The 25676-nt window shown below is 35.2% G+C and overlaps 1 protein-coding gene and 1 pseudogene across 2 annotated transcripts; one reads left to right on the top strand and one right to left on the bottom strand.

Annotated features, from left to right (window-relative positions):
* The window catches only part of LOC107673795 (ras-related protein Rab-39B pseudogene), a 1006-nt pseudogene extending 727 nt beyond the window's left edge, over positions 1–279 (top strand).
* Positions 280–3007: 2728 nt separating this feature from the next.
* On the bottom strand, positions 3008–21892 carry slc7a3a (solute carrier family 7 member 3a). Of its 2 annotated transcripts, none has more exons than XM_016467611.1 (12): positions 21811–21892; positions 11120–11556; positions 10871–11032; positions 9875–10046; positions 9624–9742; positions 9265–9487; positions 9044–9183; positions 8567–8669; positions 7686–7912; positions 5600–5766; positions 4180–4288; positions 3008–4082 (listed from the first exon to the last, which is right to left on the bottom strand). In XM_016467611.1, the coding sequence occupies exons 1-12, from the start codon at positions 21885–21887 to the stop codon at positions 3937–3939; spliced, it is 2082 nt and encodes a 693-aa protein (XP_016323097.1). In that variant the 5' UTR covers positions 21888–21892; the 3' UTR covers positions 3008–3936. The 2 variants fall into 2 exon arrangements, with proteins under 2 accessions (XP_016323097.1, XP_016323098.1); XM_016467612.1 differs by having other exon boundaries at positions 21861–21876.
* Positions 21893–25676: the final 3784 nt, after the last annotated feature.

The following is a 25676-nucleotide window of genomic DNA, read 5'->3' as shown; positions in this document are numbered from 1 at the left end:
AGAGCGGTTTCGTGCCCAACGTGGTGCACTCATCCGAGGAGGTGACCAAGAGCGACCGCCGCTGCCTCTGTTGATCAAGTGACTTCTGTATCATGCTCCTTCACTGCAAAACCAGTGCTGTCGTTCTCCCTTAGCTTGACAACCCACAAATACTCTCGTCCCCTCGATCAATGTTTCCTGCTTTCATAGTTACTTCGAATAAAGTTCCTATTCTCTTTAAAGCCAATTCAAATAATGACCTAAATGTGACCCTGGACCACAAACTCAGTCACAAGGGTCAATTTTTTGGAAATTGAGATTTATACATCAACAATAAATAAGTTTTCCATTGATGTATGGTTTGTTAGGATAGGACAATATTTGGACGAGATACAACTATTTGAAAATCTGAGGGAGCAAAAAAATCTAAATATTGAGAAAATCGCCTTTAAAGTTGTCCAAATGAAGTTCTTAGCAATGCATATTACTGATCAAAAATTACGTTTTGATATATTTACGGTAGGAAATTTTCAAAATATTTTCATGGGACATCTTTACTTAATATCCTAATGATTTTTGGCATAAAAGAAAAATCAATCATTTTGACCCATAAAATGTATTGTTGGATATTGCTACAAATATATACCTGTGCTACTTATGACTGGTTTTGTGCTCCAGTGTCACAAATATCAGCAAATGTGAATTTCCTGGAGCTTTGGCAAGTCTTCTCGGCCAATCTGGAAGGATGGAACCTGGAGAACTGAGTTGTGGGAACTGTTTAAGGGGAAAAAATGCAGAAACACTGATCCTTTGGAGCAAAGACTGATCTGAAGTTTAAACCAAAAGTTCACCTAGAAATGATGGATCATTTGAGAGCATGTACAGGAGGACCACACCAATCCAAATAGCCCCTAATGTGTTCACTTAGGATCCTCATTAACAATAATTTTCTGTAATTTCTTTTTGAATGAAATTTCTAGTTTTATTCAGCAAGGATGCATTCAATTGATCAAAGGTGACAGTAAAGACTTCAATATTATTACAGAAGTTCAAATATATGCGGTTCTTTCAACTTTCTATTCATCAAAGAATCCTGAAAAAAAAAAACAATGTATCATGGTTTCCTCAATGATATTAAGCAGCACAACTGTTTTTACCACCGATAATTTTAAGAAATGTTTCTTGGGCATCAAATCAACAAATTCGAATGATTTCTAAAGCACCATGAGATACTGAAGAATGAAGTAATGACTATGCTCTTACAGGAATAAATAACATTTTAAAATATATTATAATAGAACGCATTCATCTATACACAATATTGTAATTTTTACTGTATTTTTGATCAAATAAATGCAGCCTTGGTGAGAATAATACACTTCATTCGATACATTAAAAAATCTTACCAACCCCAATGTTTTGAATGTTGATTATTTATATGCTGGGACCTCTGATTGAATAATTCAACTGTAGGGGGGGGACTTCTGTTCCTTACCAAACCTCATCACCTGATGAGGAGATGATGACGAACTTCGCCTGCAGAGGTCATACCAATAATAGGGAATATGAAAAGTCAGTTTTTCCTTCAGGACGCACCCTCATGATTGTTAAATGATCCGATACATACTAAATAAAATGCATTTTAAATCACTACATGCAAATCTCAGATATCATAAACCTTACAAAAAACACTCAGTTATGGTGAGCCGCATTTGAGTTTCCCGCCTTTTTCCTCATTCAAAATGGTCATGGTGTCACTAAAGACACTTTTCCAGAGATTTTACCAACATACCAGTCTGTAAAGCACTGTTAAACCATGTCCCTGATTTTTCTGGTTTGGTTCTTATTAATAAAAGTTCACTCTTTCATAACTGAGGTTAGTAGCTGCTGAGATGTACATTTTTGACTTGCAGACTAATACAATGTCATTTAGCTGACCAAAATGACTATTAACTGTGTATTTATTGATCTTGTGTGAGAGATGAGATGAACGATCAATAAAATGTGCGACACAAAAGATTTTGTGTCTAAAAATGATTTAATTCCCATATATTTTGCACAACAAACCACCTCTGTTGTTTTGCGAAACATTTTATTAAAAAAGAAAAACATGAACAGAATTTTTATAATACAGCTCATTTTCTTTGTACATGGCATGGATATTTACAGTTTAAAAAACCCAAAGACAAACAATATATATAGTGATAAACACATGTAACACTACAAGTGTATCTCAAAGGCATATGACTTGGATGACCAATCGTCTTTGAGGTACATTTGAAACCTCAGGCACTGATCTACAGGAGACACACGTCTCCAAACGGAATCAAAACTTTGTAAAGCCTAGGGATCAGACAACAATGCGTCATCAGACACGTTTACATGCTAAACTTTACATTTCTGGAACATGTAAACAAAACCATTTTTAGCTGATTGTGAAACACAGATATAATAGAGAAAGCTATACAAAAATGAGCTTCTAATAATGAAGTCAATGTTAATATATTAAAGACAAAATGGGTTAAAAAATAATAGTGGTTTTAAACAACTTCTACTCTATTCTGTCGCACAGACAAGCCTCCGTTGCTCTCCGATTATCTGGGAAAAAACAAAACAAAACGGCTGGGGTATTTCCTTCAAACAATATAAGTAGCTTTCAGAATCTTTCAAGTCAGCGGTGGTTACTATCAAATTAGCAGTTGGTACAGATAACCGTAGATACACTACCGTTCAAAAGTAAATGCTTTTGATAGAAGAATCTTATGATCATCAAGGCTGCATTTATTTGCTCAAAAAACAGTCAAATCATGAAATAATATTACAACTCTAAATAACCTTTTTCTATTTTAAAATGCAGCCTTTTAATAAGTTTCATATCATTTTATTATAATTAATTTTATTATAATAAAAATTTTTCTAGATTCTTTGATGGCAATTATTTGGAATAGTATTATACATGTCTTTACTGCCACTTTTCAATTTAAGGCATCCTTCCAAAATAAGAGTATTCAATTCTTAAAAAATAATAAATAAATCTTTTGAACGGTAGTGTAAGTAGTTTTGGCAGAAACAACAGTTACGAAGGCAACCTTCCATAAATGTTGTCTAGAAACACTGTTATACAGTATGCCAAAGTAAAATCATCAAGTTTAAGGAGTTGGATGGGTAAACTATACATGTCCATATAAAACAGTTTTTTCCAAAAAATAATTTAGTATTTTGTAAAACGGAACAGATTCTGGCGCAACCTTATACAATCCATTCAAAACTCTCTCTCTCTCTCTCTCTCTCTCACACACACACACTTTAAAATACTAGCATTTTATACCACACTGGCTAATAACATTATCCCAACACACAGCAGACAGCAGTGCTAATAACACACCGTCACACTTAGGAAATGGAAACCATTTTTCTATCCATACACTCTTTGGACAACTCTCAAACTCATGGGATTTTAGCATTTCAGTCAGTTTTTTTTTTTTTATTTCTTCAATTATTCTGTCTAACAGTAACCAATGACCACAAATACTGTCCAACGGTATTGCCATTTTCAAATTGTGAACACTAGGGGTCCCTGTTGTACTTCACAACCTCATTCTGGGAAACCAGGAGGTGAAAGGAGACCGTTTTGGACCCAAAGGTGCACAAACAACACGCTTGGAGCTCAATCCCGAAAATTAAATACCCTGTACACCGTCAGCTCATTGTCTGCCAGATAATATGGCCATCACAGTACTAGCGATTACAGCAGGACATTCAAACCAGCATTTACAGTACTGGAGGGCCAAGGCTGCACAACAACCTCTTAACGGAAAACACTTCGGGTTCTTTTAAGAATCCTTTAGCAATTGAGACGTTTAGGGCAGTTTCTACAATGAATGAGCCACGTTTTCACAATAAATCTGTAACTTCAATGAAAATGCGTAGGGCAACATGCCCGTCAAACTCTCCCTATCAGAGAGAAATGCCCTCCATTTCACTCTCCTCACCGCCTAGGTATATGGGGCTTTTGTTCTGAAGGGCCGGCTCGTATTTTCGGAGGGAGCTGTTCATGGCTTCGGTGCTGTTCCGGATGCCGTAGCCGAAGTAGATTGCGAAACCTGGGAACGGACATGAGAAAAGAAGTGGGTGGTTTGAAATGAAGGAAACAAACAGGACGCTATCGGAGGCAGAAACTAAATGAACAGATGTCCTCACCGACACACATCCACACGGTGAAGCGGCACCAGGTGGCCACGTCCAGCTGCATCATGAGATAGATGTTGACAAAGATACTGAACAGAGGCAGCCAGGGCAACAGAGGCACCTGCACACAGGAAGATTTAGATTTAAGGTTAGAACAATGTATGACTTTTCAAATATGAGCACATTTTGAAATACCAGGTATCGCAGACTTGTTGGTTTTGTAAATGGTTACAGAGGAAAAATAAGCATCATACACTAAACTACTTTCAGGTCATTCTGAACACAAACAATGCAGAAATGTGCACCTTGTTGCACGGGACACATGACAAATCCTTTTTTGGATTAAATTTTTTTCTGGATTCCATTTTAATGGTTAAATTAAATTTTGGTATTAAAAAACATGTCTAATTAATTAATGAAACTTTTACAATTTAAGAATATTTTTTTTAATGTTGAACAAAAATTACATTTATAAGACCCTATGAAATCTTAGATTTTTTCCCCTAAATTCTATTTTATAAAAACTGTGTGCTAAAATCAACTCAAAATATTAAACATGTTTGAAATCCTCAGACTGGATGAAATCATAGTTTGGGGGTGTTTTTTTTATCTCCCCAAATTCCTTTATTTATTTTTTAATTTCAGTTTTTCTGGATTCCATTTTAATGGTTAAAATAATTTTTGTTAATAAAAAAGGTCTAATTAATTAATGAAACTTACAATTTAACAACAATTCATTAAGTTTAACAAAAATTAAATTTTTAAGACCCTATGAAATATTTAATTTTTTCCTAATTGTTTTGTTTTAATTTTTTAATTCCATCCACATTTTATTGATTTAATACATTTTTGTAATCAAAAAGTATGTCTATTCAATTGAATTTGCAAAACTTTAACAATTTACTAATTCATTAAAATTTTATTTTTCCAGAAATGACCCATTCCTTCATTTATGATTTAATACAAATGTAATATCTGTCATAATCAAATAAAGGCATAATTCATTAACTATTTAATTAATCTTTTAACGTAATGAAATGAAAATGTAACTTTTTTGCATGCTGCAAAACAAGTTTACTGTTAAAATGCAAAAAAAAAGTGATATTACACATTGTAAATTCAATTTTTAATGACTGTATTCCATCTACGTTTTCTGAATCACAGAAATCAAAGGGCCCTTTATTTGGTGTTACACAGAAAACATAAATTCATACAGGTTTGAAACGACATGAGGGTGAGTAAATGCTGACAGGACTCTCATTTTTGGGTGAACTGTCCCTTTAAGTGATAAAAAACCAAATACTGTCCCTTGGGAGTATTTGTGTACTAATAGCGCATTTCCTTTTACATCACTTCAGTGCTTACGTTCAAGCCCGAGGCAAAGATTTATAGCCTAATAAAAGGTAAAATCAATAACGAGGACATCTGGTACCTTGAAGGTGAGAGCTTCCTTGCTCTCAGGCTGCCTCCAGATCACAATGACACACGAGATGCACAGCAGGACCAGAATGACACACGCCGTCACCCACACGATCTCGAGATTCATGATGGCTTCCAGCCGCAGAGCCAAAACCACGCATAGCACAGTGATCAGCACAGCTAACACAGACAAGAGGATATTAGAATTAGTGCATAGTCAACAGATTCAGGATGAGCCAAATCACTGAATCACAATGAAATAAATACAAATAACTGGGTCTATGCAGAGTGTACATACACTACTGTACCATTCAAAAGTTTGGGCTTTTGTGCTCACCAAGCATTTATTAAATTAAATTAAAATTAAATTTATGCATTTAGCAGATGCTTTTATCCAAAGCGACTTACAGTACATGCAGGCTATACATTTTTTATCAGTATGTGTGTTCCCTGGGAATTGAACCCACGGCCTTTGCGCTGCTAACGCAATGCTCTACCACTGAGCCACAGGAACATTTATTTATTTGATCAAAATAAGAGTAAAACAGTAATATTGTGAAACAAGTTTTCAATTTGAATACATTTCCAGAAATCATACTAAATCATTTAGAAAATCATTTTAATATGCTTATTTTGGTACTCACGAATAATCTTTGAATATTAACAGTGTTGAAAACAGTTTAATATTTATTGCTTAATATTGCTGTGATATACTTGTTTCAGGATTCTTTGATAAATATAAAGTTCAAAAGAGCAGCATTTATTTGAGTTGAAACTGAAATATTTTGTAGCATTATCAAAATATTCTCTGTCACTTTTGATCCAATGAATGCATCCTTGCTGAATATAATTCCTTGCTAAGTATAATTTTTTTCAACAAAAAAATATTAAAAAAAGCAAAAATTGTACTGACTGAAATCACAAATTCACACCAGGGTTGTACAATAACGCTCATTTAAAGTTAATATTTAAAACACTAATAATTCAATAACATTTAAATGTAATATTTAGCAAATCTCATTAAAAAAAAGTTCACTTTCATACTGTACATTCTAATATTGTGATGCCTCAATCCACTTAAATGTACGATTTTATTTTATTTATTTTTTATTTATTTTTTATTTATTTAATTTAGACAAAATCCCTAACTCACCCTTTTATAGTTCACACAATTCTTTTTTTTATTTTTGGGTCAGCTGTCTCTTTAAAGCTCCCCTGAAGTGCCTTGAAACACACAGCATTATTCTATGTGGTGACGTAATTTCAACTGAAACAGAAAGAGAGGGCGGGACATATCGAGCAGCCCCGCCCCTTTTAAAAATAGCCAATAGCGTTTTGTTTTTATCTGCTCGGGCCAGAGCCCTTGAGCTCGGTAAAGCCGCATTTGACAGCCACAGTCTAATAGATTACCCCCTAGATTCAATATGAAACTCTTAGAAAAAATAAAAAAAGAGTGGTCATAATCATACTGAGGCTGTGTAGTTGTAAAAGTTTTTAATATATGCCGACTCGCGCATATGATCCGCTCCGTGCGATCGCGTCTCTGGACCGGAGCCAAAGTCCGGATCAGACTGTGTGCGCTGCTGCGGTTCGCGTGAAACCAGACCTCATTTGCACCAATCGAAAGTATATTTACACTGTCTGAATCGTTCCCTATCACCTACATTGTGCACTTCGAGCCATTCACTGTACAGGAAGTACTACACCCCTATATAGTGCACTACGTGCCATTCACTGTACAGAAAATTCTAATTCTGTGGACAAGTGACCGATTTCAGCCACGGCTTCAGCGTCTATTTTATAGTGTAGGGGATTCTAGAGAGCATTTGATTGGACAGAAAGTTTGATGAGAAGCTGAAGTACGATGTGACGTCAAAAAAATCGTTGAGCCGTTTTGGAAGTGACGAACTGCAAGCTTTGAATGCTTATATCTAATAAATGCTAATTTTGTCACCGTTTTGGAGCACACTGCCTTATAGACAACCTTAAGACTAACATATTGATACTAACACCCAAAAAAACTTTAATTTTGATTTCATGGGGACTTTAATGTCTCTTTCATTCATCAAAAGGTGACAACCAAGCAAATCTTTACTTACAGATAATAGCGGTTGTTCCGTAGACAATAGTTCCTGACATTTCAGTTGGTGAGTCCTTGGAAGGAACCAGGAGGAGTCTTGGGGAGAATTTCTCTTTGCGGGGATTGTCATCCAGGTCTATGCCATATTCATCTCCACTGTCTCCACATACGGCCACCTTCTCCCCACCGACCAGCTCCACCAGTTTCTCAGTCTGACTGGAAGAGCTCAGGTTGCCTGGCTGATATCTAGACGCATAAAGAACGCTTGAGTCAAACCAAGCACATACATGACCCGACAGCAAACCCACAACATGCAGCATAGTTAATCATTTTACATAAAGTAACAGTCAAAAATTTAGAGTCAGAAAGTCTTTTTTTTTTTTTAAGAAATACTTTTAATCAGAAAGAATGCATTAAGTTGATCAATTCATAATATAATTTATAATATTACAAAAGATTTCTATTTCAAATAAATGCTATTCCTTTCGATTTTCTATTCATCAAAGTATCACGGTTTCTACCAAAATATTAAGCAGCACAACTTTTCAACATTGATGACACGAAATGCTTCTGGAGCACCAATGAACTACATTTCAAAATATATTCAAATGCAAAACATTTTTGATCAAATAAATGCAGTCTTAGTGAGAGAGACTTCTTACAGACTCCAAACGTTTGACCTGTGGTTACTGGCATTGGTTACATAACAGAGGTACCATAGCAAAAACAGATTTTAAATGGAAATGGTCATGTAATACTAAATTGTGACTGTTTTTTGGAGCAACAAACCGTGATTTAACATCATACATGGAAAAACATGTACAATATAGCCTCTCTTAACGATTTAGGTAGTTGATAGTAGCAGACCCATTGCATAGTGTTTGTGATGTTTTAACCTACCTGAGGATGAGAACGCACACGGCCACCAGAGAGTACGCAAGCAATGTCCCAATGGACATGAGATCAACCAAAGCAGCCAAATCAAACAGAAACGCCATGAGAGCTAAAAAAAAAAAAACATGTCTGAAAATCCATCCATATCAAATCTTACATAACATCACCACCTTTAAATGGTTAAACACCACGTCTTATCCAGACACGTAGCGATAAAAGCTATCGCTACCATGTAAATATACATTTTTATCAGTAGCAGCCACAAAAACAAACATTTGTTTCCATTTCTGCAGCACTGCACTGGGTAGCTCCTCCCACAGTGAAATCTCATTGGCCCAAAATCTACATAGCTGTATATTAAACAAACAAGTATGTTCTGATTGGCTGCCTCATTTCCGATTTCAGTGTGAACAAAAATTAAGTGACGCCTGCAAAGTTAGGACATGTTGTAACACAAACAAACAAAAAAAAAACGTCTCTCACCTGCCACTATTCCAGACACAATAGTCGCCAGCAGTGGAGTTTTGGTTTTCTTGTTCATCCTAGAGAGGGAACGGAAGAGCAGCCCGTCTTCTGCCATAGCGTAGATCACTCGAGGCATGGGGAACATGGAGCCTAACAAGCTACGATAAAAATAAAACAGATTCAGATAAATGGAAAACGTATGAATGGAAACATGACAGGACAAAAAGTCCTTGATTTACCTTGTCGAAAGGGCACAGAGTGAACCAACGGCTACGATATAGCGTGCCGGCGCCCAGCCTACGTAACTGAAGGCCTCGGGCAGGGGACTCTGGGTGTTGAGTTTGTAGTAGGGCATCATGAGCGTAAGAGCAGCTGACACACCAAAGTAAGCAAAGAAGCAAATGAGCAGAGAGGCTACAATGCCCACAGGGATGGAGCGCATAGGGTTCTTGGCTTCCTCACCTACAGGAAAAAATAAGGTTAAAGTGAACCACATACATTTCTGACTCACCCTGCAGAAGGTTTCAGAAGAAACAAAAAACAAAATGTTCAACAATCAGTATTCACGCTCTAGAATTCTGCTATTTAAAAGACGTACTTGTTGTAGCAATGCAATCAAAGCCCACAAAGGCGTAGAAACAGGTGGCTGCGCCAGATAAGACGCCGCCGAAGCCGAACGGCGCGAAACCTCCACTTCCAAATGTGCTTTCAACCCTTCTGTGAGAACAAATGGATTTGTCAAATCTCTTGCATGTATTTTGTGCACGAAATCCCATTATCCACCGCACAACTGTAAGAGATCCTCATTTGCACCACTTCAAAAACAGGATTCTTTCATGTCAAACTTACTCTGGTTCGGTGATATTTGTATCATTGACGAAGTCCTCATATGTGAGGTTCCAGTTAGCTGTGTTGCCTTTGACGAAGCCAGAGATGATGACAAAGCCCAGCACGATCAGGTTGATCCCAGTGAAGATCTTGTTCACCAGAGCAGATTCACTTACACCAAAAGCAAGCAATCCTGAGGAGGAAAGCACAAATCTTTTACTTATTAAATCAGTTTGTTTTTTTAATAATGATAATTAGAACAATTTCAGTTTGTTTTTTACTTAAAATGTATAGATACTACATGTGTACTGATTACGCTATTTAAACTTTATTCTTAAGGATAAATGTTCATAAGGTCACAATTATTATTTTATTTTTTTATTTAAATTTAATACATTTTTACTACATAAATGTATTACTTGATATGCACAATATATTGGCACCACACTCTTCACCTGTCGATATTAGATTTTTTTTTATCTGCATCGGCCAACATCAAATATTTAATTATGAATGCTCATTTACCATTTTTGCATCTGAGTCATATTTTTTCATCATCGAACCATCACTTAGAGTTAATATTTAACACTTAAATTTTTGGAATCTGTAATTTACTAATTTAAGAACAATGTAAATGTAGCTTTAGCCAATATCCAAATGAACTATGAATTAGAATATTGTTGTGATGCCTGAATATACTTGTAACATGGTTGATTTTTATTTATTATTTATTTACACAATATCTATAATATAGAACTTACATTTTTAATTTTATTAAATTATAGTTAATCAACTATAAAAAAAACTATAAAAAAATCGGTTTAGCTAGAATTTTAATATCGGTGGATCCCTAATAATATTTATTTATAAAATATTTTAATAAAAAGTTTTAACATTTTAGTGTTTACCAAGTGGTTGTTCTATTCATCTCTACATTTCTGGTTATTAATTAAAAGACACAACTAAAAAAAAAAAAAAATCTGTAAATCTTAAGATACCTATTTTTAGTTTTCTCACCAGTCAGTAGCAGGATGAGAATGAGGGCAAACAGGTCCGGATATTCTGCAAGAACTTTCCCAGGAACCTTCATGGCCATAGACGCCCTGAAGAAGTTAGAGATCTTCTGCTCGATCAGGTTATCGAACGTAGAGCTCCACGCTCGCGCCACACTAGCTGTACCTGAAAACAAGAACCAGCTTTTTATTGCAGTTATAGCTACAACAGATTTCTTGAAAATCATTATCAACTGGTCCTGGACACACTTACCTATAACGTAAGAGAGGATGAGGTTCCAACCAGTGATGAAGGCCCAGATTTCTCCCACTGTCACATAGCTGTACAAGTACGCAGACCCAGTCTTAGGGACTCGTGCGCCAAACTCTGCATAGCACAGTCCGGCCAGCATGGAGGAAAGTGCAGCCACAAGGAAGCACAAGATGATAGCAGGGCCTGCTTTCTCTCTGGCAACCTCCCCAGCCAGCACATACACTCCAGCACCAAGTGTGGAGCCCACGCCGAGCGCCACCAGATCGAGAGTGGACAGACACCGAGCGAACCGCGTTTCCTCCCCAGAGCAGTTCAGCACACGACGGCGCAGCAGCGCATGTCCAAAAGAGGCCATTTTGTCCACCATGATTAATGCGGAATGAGGTGACCGGTTCTTGGTTGTGCTTGTTCTTAGAAGCTCTCCGTTACTTATACACCTAGAAGAGCATACAGAAGAGGAAGGAAGAATTAGACATATTTGGGTGTGACAGTCAGTTGCCCAAGGCAGTACGCCAAGGTTTGATTTAACTGGTTTAGTCAGGACACCTCTCATTTTTTTTTCCCGCTGAACTTTCATCACACCTCACTGTAGGGCTGTCAAAATGGCTGAAAAACTTCTTCTCTCCTGAGGCCACAAGAGGGCGCATCGAACAAAATATTATGCACGTTTCTTCAAAGTATAATAAAATAACACGACTATCTTTGAAAAAAGTGCATAATGTTTAAAATAATGTTTATAAACCTTATATACATTATTTTAAAGTTTATAATGTAAGTTGCTTAAACAATTAGAAACAAAACAGAATCATGCATGTATGTAGTCTATAATTGAAAACAAAGGACCGAAAACCAATCACAAAGAGTAGCCTGCTTTCTTCATTTAAAAACTTGAGATGCAGTAGGATGGGGGAAAACCGCCATAAAGTCTTGAGACATGTTTTTAAAAAGTTGAACTTACATTAATTTGACATGGCTTTCTAAACATGCATCTCTCTCCGAGATGCAGTGCAACGGTCATAGACGTCCCTCTAGAAAATGTGATAAATATGCATTCTGTGCGAACGGTTTGGTTTCGGTTTTGACGTAAACAACATGATCTCCGCATTGATATTCTTTTTCCCCGCAATATTTTAATGAACAACGTAGCAGCGCCGCATCTAATGGGTTCAACTGGATAGGCTAAGAAAAACATTAAAATGCAATGACACTTACATCGTCATCGCATCTCGTGCACCACTAAGGGTGCCTGATGCACACCTAAAATCCGAATGCAATGTTTTTGCATTCGAATGTGGATTTTTATTTTAAATTCGACGAATATTCAAAATTAAAAAATTTTTTGACAGCCCTACCTCACTGCCAAATTTCAGTGAATGCAGCATTTTGTGATTCTCAGAATTCCTAGTGCATAAGGAATTACGAAGTATTTCCAGAGTACAAGAGGTTCTGTGGAAGAAGGATTTGTCCCAAATCTTCAGATTTCAGCCCTCTAATTAAATAGTCAGTTCGGGACGGATATAAAAATGGAATCAATTACACCCTGATCCAGTAAAGTAGTATTCCCAGAGGAAAAGTCAGGCAACAAACTTCATGACATGAATGTGGAACTCCAGTTTTGTGCTGCTCACAACCAAAACTATATCTGATCAGGGGTGCGTTTCCCGTACAACAACATAACTCACTGATTAACCACCATAGTACGATGCATTGTTGTGGAAACTAACTAGCCAGTCACGACTGTTTCCCGAACACGGTCGCATCTCCGTCGTTTGAACCACATTAGTTCAACAACATAGGGCCGTTGTCAATGACGTCACACGCATGTGGTGGAGTAATAACTTCTGCTAATTAATTGATTCGAGATTTCTGAGATGCTGCTGTATTGAACATGGCACCTGATGACTAATTTACTGTTTTGTTCCCTGTCATTTTGCTTTATTTGATGTTTGATTCATTGCGGGTTTCCTCTTACGTCATACTCCGGGGTTCCCTTAGGCACTTATGCACTTCCCTTAGGCATTTATGCACATGCGCACTCTTCAAAAATGGCGCTTATTGAGGACGCGCTTATTTTAGGACGCGGATTTAAATAGAATGGAAGATATAGATTGTACTGCATGCTAGCTTGCTTATTGTGCCCAAAAGCATAATTTAAGTCCATATGTCTTTTTAACAAGAAACTATGCTTTCTAACCACAGGTTGAGAGCTGTTGTTCCTACCACATAAGTTTGCGACACTGTTTGTGAATGTTCATTTGAACTATGGTTTCGGGAAACACATGAATCGTTGAACTATGTTGGTAACGACGGAACTTGCGACCATAGTTGGCTAACGATGCTTTTGGGAAATGCACCCTTGATTAACAAAAGTGAAAAATAATGTCAGTCAAAGACAGTATCAAGTGACAGAGTAAACAGGGAGTAAAGAGGAAAATTCACAATAATTGTTTACAAATACCACACAGTACAGTTCAAAAATGTTCTGATTCTCTGACGAATAGACAGTTCAAAAGGACAGCATTTATTCGAAATAGAAATATTTTGTAATATTATAAACTGTCTTTACTGTTACTTTAATGCAACTTGCTAAATAAGGGTATTAATTTTTTTTTTAATTACTGACCCCAAACTTTTGAATGATAATGTATAAGCTTGTCAAGACAGACTTACAATGAGATCTGAGGTTTTAATGTAATGATAATAGCTTCCATAAAAGCCACAAAGCAGGGTGAATTTAAAAAACAAAAAGAAGAACTACACTACCCACAATCCTGAAATGGCTTGGATCTACCAATTAAATAAGTCGATGTTACCACAGAAACAAGAACAATGAGCAGTGAACTCCCAATCACATGAAGATCTGCAAAAAAGTACTGCTGTGATTTAGCTTAGAACTGTTTATTATGGATATTTTTGAAATTCCTATGGAGAAAATTAATGCAAAAATCCCAGTCATTTCAATAGGAATCCAAACGAAGATTTTGAAACAGGTTTAAGTTAGTCACATGAATTTGCTGTGACAATAGACGAAATTTCGCCATAAATATGCTAATGTGACTGCAACTTAATCTGATTTCATATTCATAATCCTTAAAAACTATGACTTCTAAATCATAGTAAAAGATACTAAAAAAACGAAAGAAAATTTTGAATTTATGAATTTGCGAACTAAAAAATTTACGATGACATTTTTAAGAATTTAGTATTTTTAGAAATCATAGTTTAAGAATTATGAATCTGATTCATATTCATAATTCTTAAAAACTATGATTTCTAAATCATAGTAAAGATACTAAAAAAACAAAATAAAAAAATTAAGTTACGAACTAAAGAATTTACAATGAAATTTGTAGAGAATTTAGTATCTTTTACTATGATTTAGAAATCATAGTTTTTAAGAATTATTAATCTGATTTCATATTCATAATTCTTAATCTATGATTTCTAAATCATAGTAAAAGATACTAAATTCTTAAAAAATATCATCGCAAATTCTTTAGTTTAAAATCGTGAAATTCTTCAAATACTCATTTACTCACTGTCTCAGGCATATTTCGACAAACGGGTGAAAACTTTCTGTAGCGCAATTATAACTGCTGATGTGAATGTACTGACTGTTGCACTCTACCAACAATGTCCACATTGTTCTGTGTGAACGTTTCAATATCTTACTGACCCGTTTGAGTCCTTATCGGAGCTTTCTGATTCCAAAGCACTCCTGCTAGCTCATCAGGTTGCATGGTCATGTTTATGTCTGAGCAAGCAGTAGTACACTGATGTTGACAGTTCTTTACCTAGGTCATGATTCTTACTGGTGACGTTTACAGCGATGCCAAACAGAAATTATTTGGAAACCCGTGCAAATGAAGACACGACTGAACCCTGAATTGCAGCAACAGCTATTAAAACCACACAAACACTGACGCAACGACAGTGAAGAAAGTTGGAACATGGAGCACTCTATCTTCTTACATTTCTCACAAACCGCCGTGACGATTCACCTTCCCATCCCATGACGGAGATCAATTATTTAACACTTATAAATAAAACTTGTCACAAAAAAACAACAAAACTAGAACAATGAAATCACTAAAAATGGCTTCATGAAAGTTGTGGAAACACTCGCAAAGAACCCCATGTGCCGGATCAAAGTCAGGTTTGACAAAGAGGACAGAGGAGGGGGGAAAACAAAAACATCCCTGTAATTCACCGTACAATGGAGGGGCTGAAATAGACTCTTTTTATCTGTAAGGTGGTTTGTTTCACTTGGCACAGCAGCTGGCAAGATTCTTAGTGGTTTGAATAGAGCTCAGTCCGGGCAAGAGCTCAGAACTTTAAGCCACTGTTGTGGTCTTACACAACGCATACAATAGCTGCTTTCTTTCACTACTCTGTGCTTTTCGTTATCATGAAATGAATATGCATATGCAACATATTAAATGTGGCACTGATATATTATCAAGCAGCTGAGAAAGTCTGGAATTATGTCTTCCTTTTTACCAGGTTGGAGCCTTGACCTGTCGTGGAGGTTATGGCATGCACCCATATCAGTTGCCTTGAAAATGTTCCCTACCAGGAGTTTCTTTTTGGGCCGTATACAGTACACACATCTATGATAGGTCACAGCGAGGGCGGCAGCACTAACCTCTTTCTTGTGGTCTCCACGAGGATGGCTGGGTGACATGTAGGCAAAATTTAATCTGTAAGGCTTTTGATCTGGCCATGAGAAATTCATGAATGCCATGACGTCTGTTATCCCGTGGAAACTGGCACATCAACGAGACCTACACATTTTAGTGTAACTCTCCGATTTGGCTAAACTTGGGTGAATGAAATATAAGGATCTTCTCAAGATCTAGTTTAAAACACATGTTGCAAGAAAAGCACTCTTTCTATTCATGTTGGTTTCATATGGTTTTGCAAAACTTTTATACCATTTTCAAGAAACATTGAAACGCAAATGTCATGTGGTGCAACCATCAAGTAAAATACAGTAATAGACCTATACTTACATTACCACTGTTATTTTATTATTAATAATAGTATTTATCAATTTTTAATTACTTTTATTTTTATATTTTTAGTTTTTATCCTTCATATCTTTATTACTTTTCTTTCATTTTAGTAATTTTATAGTGTATATCAGGGGTCGGCAAGAAAGTTTGGCATCGGGCCAAAAAAAATTTGCCACTAAATGGCGGGCCAGAACATAGTCAAATGATAATTTAAGAAATTAATTGATGAAAAATGCAGCTAGAATTGCCTGTGACAGACTATTACAGTGTCTTTTGTAACTGGTAGTGAGCTGTTACTCTGTGTTAAATCCTGTAGTAGGACAGTCATTAACAAAAAGCCACATTTGTGTGGCGGTGTCCGGCAGAGTATGTGAGTGGAGTAGAGCGGCAACAATTACCCCTCCGCGCTCCGAGCATTTAATAATCACTCCGCTCTGGGTTCACCATTTCCCGCTCCCTCTCCTCGCAGAATCACCGCTCTGCGGCTAAAGTATTTCAGAATGTTTGAAATATCACAGTTCTGTTCATAACGTATATTAAAAAATTAAATAAATAAAATAACAGCAGAGTTTCAAAGTGGCTTATTAGAACACTAGTGTTCACATTTTTTCCCTACCACATGACAAGCTAATAACATGGTTGTCAGCATTAAAAGGTAGGTCTATAATTGCTGCTTTTTGCAGTGCAAATTTTGTTTGTGATGAAAATAACAGTACGTTTTCGTCAGTTATTTTACCTACGGATCGATGCATTTCTTACAGATTACTGCTCATTCGAAATCGGATACAGATGAAGAAGCACTGTAAGATTACATTTGTTTGAATGCATTATTGAGAGAGCGACTGCGTGTCAATAAGTGTTGTAGTACTTGTTTAAATCATGCTTTCAGCTGAAAATATTCAGTATCTAGAAGGAACAAACAAATTCCTTGAGAACTATAACTTCCCGCTCTTGTCCATTGCTGTCATCATAGCTTCCATTCTTTCTGATTTGAGTGATCCTTCTCTATCAAGTTAGCTAAATATGTTTAACATGTGAACTCAAGCTAAATATGCAGTTATATTAAGGGCTGTTGGCACGAATTGTACTCGTGATGGAGCAGTGGTGGAGCGCTCTTGGAGCGAGTGAAAACCACGAATGGAATAGATTTTCTTAATTTTTGTATGTTTATATCAATATTGTACAAGATTATTATATTTAAATTAGTGCTGTCAAACGATTAATCGTGATTAATCGAATCCAAAATAAGTCATTGTTTACTAAATATACAGTATGTGTGTGTACGGTGTATATTTATTATGTATTTATAACACATATACAGTATATATTTTGAAAATATTTACATGTATTACATGTATATTCATATAATTTATATTATATATAAATATATTTAATATATAAACACTACATATTTTTCTTAAATATATACATGCATATGTTTGTATTGATATATACATAAATATAGTACACACACATATATTAGGTGAACAAAAACGTTTATTTTGGATGCGATTAATTGTTTGACAGCACTAATATATATATATATTTTTTTTTTTTTTTTCATTTATGTAATTTTTAAAGCATTTTAAATAAATTAATCATTGACCCACTTATAGAACACTAGATGTGCAGGCTAGTAGCAACAATGATGATCGCTGAATGCACAGGCTTAGACGTGAAGGAATGTTGAAGTACACACACACACACATGGGCTACAGTATCTATACTCTTACAGGACTCATCATCATGTCTATGGTTCAAGTAACCCATACATGAGTGTAAGACATTAGTGTTTTGAAGTGACTCACTGGGCTTTTCTCAAAATAAATACCTCAATGGATTCTAAGAGGCTTACATAAAGACCCGCCAACCGGTTAACCTTCTTAACAGGAGAGCGAGGACTCCATTGGTTAACATTAGGTGTTGTTTTTGTTTTGGTTCGCTTTTCTGCAGACTGGATTTTGTATTATTGCAACTCAGTAAATGTGTTAGTTCAACATCTAAAATTTCAAAACAAACACCACAAACCCCCCTATTCAATGTTTAATATGTACAATTTCCCTGGAACTATGAAATTGGGTGATTACATACTGTAATAAACCATTTGAGACATGAAAGATGATATATTTGACCCATTTAGAAACATTATAGACCTATTCAGTCTTAATAAAGTTACTCCTCGACAGGATTTGCTAGGAACAATCATTCCCAGGCTCTGCTTCTTAATAAATCAGGATCAGTATTACTCCTTGATCATTCCAATAACCCTTATAGCTGATTTAGCACACTGATATACACAAGTACGAAATGATATCTGTGGGTAAATGGACATTTAATAGTCTACATGCAGTGCATATAAACACAGCACGGGAATATATATTTCTTATACCAAACAAGGAGAAATGCCGTAGAGAAGGAGATACTACAAAACTGTTTAGGGATCCACAGGTTCCACTGGCCACGGGTGCCACAGTACAAGCAGAAACCAGCATGAGAGCTTCATTCCTCAAGAACTCAACTATTCATGGTTATGAAACAGACTCATTCAGGCCTCAGGGTGGCACATACTGCTGTGAATGAACCTGGCAACCTCTCAAATAGCTGGCTTAATGCCATCACACTGCCCCCTTAACAGGGCTCCACGGATTGTGCAAAATGCCAGCGATCCTTCAACAACAACTGCAAATTTGTTCAACCAATGCTATTGCATAAAATATTAAAGTTTATAAAGTACAATAAACAAGTAAAGAGAGCTAAATGTATAAGTTCTTACAGCAAGCCAACAGAACTATCTACCACAGTTTTCCCCTTAATCTGTGATTGAAAAATATGAAAAGGTTGAGATTGAAAATCTGTTTAACCAATGTTTTACCAGTATTTGCACTTATCTACTTAACTGTTTATCAGTTCTTTAATATCAGGACTACTGATGTTGGTTGGTTGGTTCTTTAAAGAATAGCACCCAAATGCCATATATTGTTCACAGGAAAAGTATTCTATTCAGTTTATTCAATAATAATGTTTTGATATTTATATTATATTTAAATGATCTATAAAAATAATCTATTTGTATAATACTTTTTCAATCATTAATTCTCAAGTGGCAAATATGTAGTAATGATAATTATTATTATAGACATTATTGTACACATAATATGCATAATATGTTTTTTGTTATTAATCAGTTCTGCATGTTGGTTATTATCAAAAACATTTAAACATTGGTGGTCCAAAACAATGCTGGTTGGTTGGTTGGTCTCTTACTAAAAACAGCACTGTGTTGGTGAACCGAACAAAACAGCAAATTTTCTTAAAACTGATTTTTTTTTCAGCAGGGGTAAAATATATGGCAACACAAATAAAATACAACGAACGTCACGGGATGAATCGGGTACCCCTCCGACGTAATATTAAAACAGCGTCATTTGCAACAGGGATAGGTGTGAGATCAGGGCTGCGTTCAGCCCCGACAAAAACGGTGCAAAACGTTTTTTAAACGGAAACGGTGATGCGTTGAACACCCTGTTCTGATGACGCAAGAGTTGCAACTATGGCAGCTGAGAAGGCCATTCTTTGTGTTCTTTTTGAAGAATTTTCGGAGCCTGATGAAATCGGTATAAATACGTGTTTAATACTGCAAAATACGCTTGATGGTACAGTCACTGCCCTTGCCCTCCAGAATAAAAGAGAACATCCCAATCTGATAAAATACCAGGAAAACTAGCTGAATTTCACCGTCAGGCCTTTTTGTCATGGTCTTTGATCCACAAGCACAATTTTTCACCTCATAGGTACTATATATGGAACAATATGGATATATTATATAAACACAAATCGCTTTATCTAAAACACTGGTTTGATAAAGGCATCATATTGGTGGATCAGTTATTTAATTTGAATGGTTTTCTTTTTACTTATGGTGAGTTTTTGGCACATTATAAGATTCCTGTTACACCAGGGGACTATGCTAAAGTTTTTGGGGCTATTTCTCCTGAGGTTTGTATGTTATTTAGACATCAGACAAGAATTAACATCCAACAGTGGTCTCTGCCTAATATAATAAGTTCTTATATAGGTAACATCTGTTTTTCTCTTAAATCACACAACAGTTCCGTAAGAGCTTTATTTCAACGAGACATTGTGTCTTTGCCTTATGTTTATTCATATTGGAATCGCCTGACAGACAATATTGTTTGGAAAAAGGTTTGGTTAATACCTAATCAATATTTAATTACAAACAAGGTTAAGGAAATATCATTCAAAATTATACACAGGATTTACCCAGCCAAATATTTGGTAAAATTTAAATCTGATATTGATTTTAGTTGCTCCTTTTGTGTCAGTTGCCCTGAAACTGCGGCACATTTGTTTTGGCATTGCCCTTTTGTAAAACTATTTTGGCAAAATGTATGTAATTTTATTGTACAAAATATTGATAATCATTTTGTTTTGTTATGGAAAGATGTATTATTTGGTATATTGGAGAACAGCAAAGAAAAGCACAGTCACGTTTACATGATAAATCTGATTTTTTACATGCAAAATTTCATATTCACAAATGTAAGTTCTCATGCAAAAAAACTTGTTTTTTTTCTTTTAGGAAGGAAATGGAGCATTATATTGATACTATACGATTTTCTATGAAACAAAAAGCAATTAAAACGGTGAAAGTTTGTAAACGCTTTAATATTTTTATATAAATTTGTATTTGTATACAGCCCCTCTAGTGTGAAATTGTTTATTTCATGTATGTTTATTGTTTATATCATGTATAGTGTTTGTCATATACATGTATTTTGATCTTGTTAATAAAAAATAAAATAAATAAATAAAAAAAAAGCTTGAACTTGCCCCAGTTCTGGGCTGATGCTACTGTTACAATAGATAACAACTTCCGGGGCACAATGTCCAATGTGTCCGATGAGCGGGAACTCGCTTCAATGAACGAAACGCGCCTAGACCTAAAACCGCCACGTTTTGTGAAAATCTTAAATATAAGATAGGCTAACGTTACAGCAAATGTGAGGAACAAAAACGAAGCAGTTGAGAAATTTAAACAGACACTTGAATTATAGCCTATTTAATCACCGGTGTTCGTTCTCCCTGGCTCGCTAGGACACGCGTATGATAAATAATCCTCCAAAATAACAGAATAAGAAGAGGGCGAATAGTTGTGATCGACAACATTGAAGGTGTGTTATATTATAATTAGACATGTAACAAATTAAGATAAATAATATGCACAGGATAGACGAATATTTGCAACAGTAGTAACGTTTGCGTTACGTGTAAACATAATGACAGTTATTTCGTAGGATGAAATGTAAATTTACTCCGTAATTCATTTATTCACAATTGATGCATGTACATTATTGTTTGTTGACAGAAGTACACTAATCTAATGTAATGTTACGTTTTAAAAAATTTTTTTTGTTATCATTGCTCGGCTAATGCATGCATCAAAATATTATTTTACGTAATATAGTTAATGTCGTGGATGTAAGTTAATTTGACAAGATGATTACATGCACGAGTTCGATTGCATCAGATACCCGTATAGTGCGATAATGGATCCAAGCTGCATCACAGAGTCAAGATGGACTAATATGAAACTATGTTCTTTGTTATCGAGAAAAAAACCCGATGTCGAATAAATTTAAAATAGTGAAAAATTACCTCTTGGTTTCTGATGTGTAAGCGCGATATCTTGAGTCTGTTGTATTTACCTTGTCAGCCTGTGTGCGAGTCAGCATCAGCTCGTGCGTCTACGTTTTGGCGCTGAAGCGGTAGGTGACGTAGTATAAACAAACCGTGACACACCCATTTCTCCACCCATCCGCTGGATTAAACCAATCAGCTTCGAGGGCGTTTCCATTCAACATTTATTTTTATTTATTTTTTTTATTTTTTTATCTTTCTTTTGTTTTATGCCATACATCAGAGCAATACAACGAGAAACATTCAAATGTAAAAAGAAAAATAGCAAAAGATGAACAACATTAATATAATGAAAGGTGTCACTTTATACAATAGCATACCTGCTTACAATATTATGAGTTCTAATAGCCTTTTTACTTGTGTAATTACACAGAACCTTACAATACAACTTGAAATCGTTTATAAAATGAGAAAAGTTTGGTTTGGAGCCTGACCACTTCATTTTATGAATATGAAACTTCCCCATTAAAATTAACAATTGTATGAAATATGCTTTATCTTTGTCAAATCCATAATCACTGAAGTATATTATTACATCAAATCCACTCATCTGCAAAGAAATATCCAATATTTTCTTAATAAAAAACTCCACATCAATCCAAAATATTTTTGCATGTATACAGTGAAAAAATAAATGAAAAACAGTTTACTTTTCACCTTTACAGAAATCACAAGAGTAATCAATTTCTAATTTAAAGCATTCCAGCACATGTTTAACTGGATATATTCTATGCATTATTTTAAAAGAAACCTCTTTTACTTTGTTATTAATATAGAATCTGTCTACTGTTCGCCAAGCTTTACGCCAATTCACATCTCCAAATACAGAAGACCAGAAAAAGCGAGCTGGAGGATAAACAATGTTATTAAGTATATTCCTAATATAATTATTTGAGAGTCTATTTTGTATAATATTTGTGTTACCAATAAATATTTTACTCTTGATCTCTTCAAAATTCAAATCTTTCTCCTGTGATGCACTTCTGAGAAGGATCGAAACTTTGGGATTGCATCCATTACAACTGCAAATTCCTTAGGTCTAACTGGTATTTTACTTTTATTCAAAAATTCCTTATATGTTAATAAAACTCCATCATTGTTTAGGAGCTGGCTAACTACTATAATATTACTATAAACCAGTAATCAAAATATAAAGATTTATTGTTATATAAGATGTCTTTGTTGTTCCAAATATAGTACTTCCTTGGTGAAAAATGATGTTTGTAGGCCAGAGTCCAAATTGAATAATTGCACTTCAACAAAAATTCGAGGTCACCCAATTGCTTGAACAGATAGTTGGGAAAGGAGTTCCAAATACTGTCTTTATTTTTTAAATATTGAATAAGCCTATTTATTTTAAATACATTGTTTAAAGTATCATAACTCAACACCTCTAAACCACCATGATCTTTGGAGTTGCATAACATTTCTTTTCTCAGGTAATGAGGCTTGTTTTTCCAGATAAAATCAATAAGCATTTTATCCAATTGCTTGGTAACTTTAGGAGGAATATCCAATGATAAGGACGTATAGACTGATCTGGAAATACCTTCAGCTTTTGACAGAAGTACCCGCCCCTGAATTGACAAATCCCTTTGCAACCACATATTAAACCTCTTACTAGTTTTAGTAATAATTGGATTGAAATTTAAATCATTACGCAAATATTCATCATTACATATAACAACTCCCAGATATGTTACTTGGTTTTTAATTGGAATATTATGGAAATTAGTTAAAGACATTTTTTTGAGAGGAAACGGAACTGATTTATTCATATTCATTCTTAGCCCTGATACTTCTGAAAATTCTTTTATACAGTTCACTGCTTTAATGATTTCATGCCAATCTTTCAAAAATAAGGTAGTGTCATCGGCAAACTGCCATAACTTAAATGTTCTCCCTAATGCAGCAATTCCTTGACAATTTTTTAATGTGAAGGGCCATTATTTGTGTTGCTAACAAAAACAAAAAAGGGGAGATCGGACACCCTTGCCTTATTCCCCTGCCTATATTAAATCTTCCAGAAGTCCCCCTTGCTAATTTTACAGAACTGGTACATCCTTTGTATAAGGTTTTGATAGCATTTTGAAAATAACTGCCAAAGCCAAAAAATGATGATTAATTTTCATATCGACCAATCTACCCAAAACCATCTCATCAAATCCAACTGGCAAATAAAAAACATATCCAGAGGTGTAAAAAGTGCAGAGATGTTGTGCTTTTAAGTTTAAGCATGGTTATTAAAATTAAGTATCTAGACAAAACATAGCCTACAAGTAGGCCTAATGCAGTTTCCACATTTAATTGACGAAAAGTAAGTGTGAGGAACTCCATCCTAAAATGTTAAAGATAGCTATATATTTTCATGTTTAAAGGTTAAAATACTGTGAAAAATATAACGCTATAATGTGTAAAATATTTGTTTTTTTTTCCTATTACATTACGTTTTTTTCTGCTCACTAATGCTGTACTGTTAGATGTAGCCTATTATTTATTTACATAAATCGTTTTATTTGTATTATTTACTTTAATAATTTTATTATTTTATTCAATTTATTTAGTTAGTTAGTTTACTACTTGCAGCCTTCTGCTCTAGAACACACCCTAAAACTTGTCACCTGAAATGGCCAATTAAATTTATCCGCAGCTTTGAAACAACTATAAAATCAGCTAAGATTAGATCACACTTGCCATTGTGCATAGTCAGTGGCTCTGTGTTCACTGCACAATGACGATAAAGTTGAATCTAATCTGATTTTAATGATGAATATGGTATTTATAGACTGTGTAAACTACCAAAAAGATACTTAAGTACATGACCGTAACCTTGTTAATGTTCAAAATTTAAAGCGTATGCATTAGAAACCAACCTTGTATGCACTATATACTGTATATATAACTGTCTATTTTCAGAATTATATATATATTTACTTATGGAGTAAATCAGAAGGTCTGGTCATAAAGAGGCATCAGGTGATCCCATGTGAAGAGTTATTCTTATTCTTATCAGTTAGACTGTGTCAGAAGTCACAGTGTCTTATATACTGTTGATATTGTCCAAGCCCAGCAGGTTTAGTATGGTATCCGCTTCAGCTTTGCTGTGAAATAAAATAAACTTTAACTTGGGATTCGTACCCACCGGCTCTTTCTGAGGTGTAGTGTGAGGGAGGATCTGCTGGTGTTATAAAATAAATCTCCCATCGGCCTTGGTAAAGTTCAGATCGCTCTCCCAAGCAGGGGGCCCATTATCCGCAGAAACATAGACTTAATCTGAAACTTTTCCAAGAAATGAACTTGGACGAGCGTAAGCCATCTAAGGAAAGATTTAAATCTACTTAGTATTCAATGTAACATAATAAACATTGGCAGGTTTTAATACATACTCTCTTAAAAATAGGTTCCAAAAGGTGGTTTTTGCAGCAATGCCATAGAACACTCTTAAAAATAAAGGTTCTTTATTGGCATTGATGGTTCCACGAAGAAGTTTTAAAATCCATGGAACTTTTCCATTCAACAAAAGGTTCTTTATATTTGAAAAAAGTTTAGATAAAAGGTTCTTTAGATTATTAAAATGTTCTTCTCTTCACACTAGCAAAGTGGCAAATTCTTTAAATATGAAAACGTACTTACAGGCTGTGAGTCAGCATTATTTGTCAGTATCATAGACTGTGGTCAGCATGCATGCCAAAGGGAAAACAGGGGAACTGAATTCACCTGAACACCGGCATTGTAGGCTACTCTCCCATGGGAAACAGTCCTCGTCCTCCATAAAATGCGCTGCACACATCTGAATATTTGGTTTGAACTGTTCTGGAACAGTG

This window comes from Sinocyclocheilus anshuiensis, unplaced genomic scaffold (assembly GCF_001515605.1).
Source record: "Sinocyclocheilus anshuiensis isolate Anshui unplaced genomic scaffold, SAMN03320099.WGS_v1.1 scaffold700, whole genome shotgun sequence".
Classification (NCBI taxonomy): Eukaryota; Metazoa; Chordata; class Actinopteri; order Cypriniformes; family Cyprinidae; genus Sinocyclocheilus; species Sinocyclocheilus anshuiensis.
This window is presented reverse-complemented; position numbering and strand designations above follow the sequence as displayed.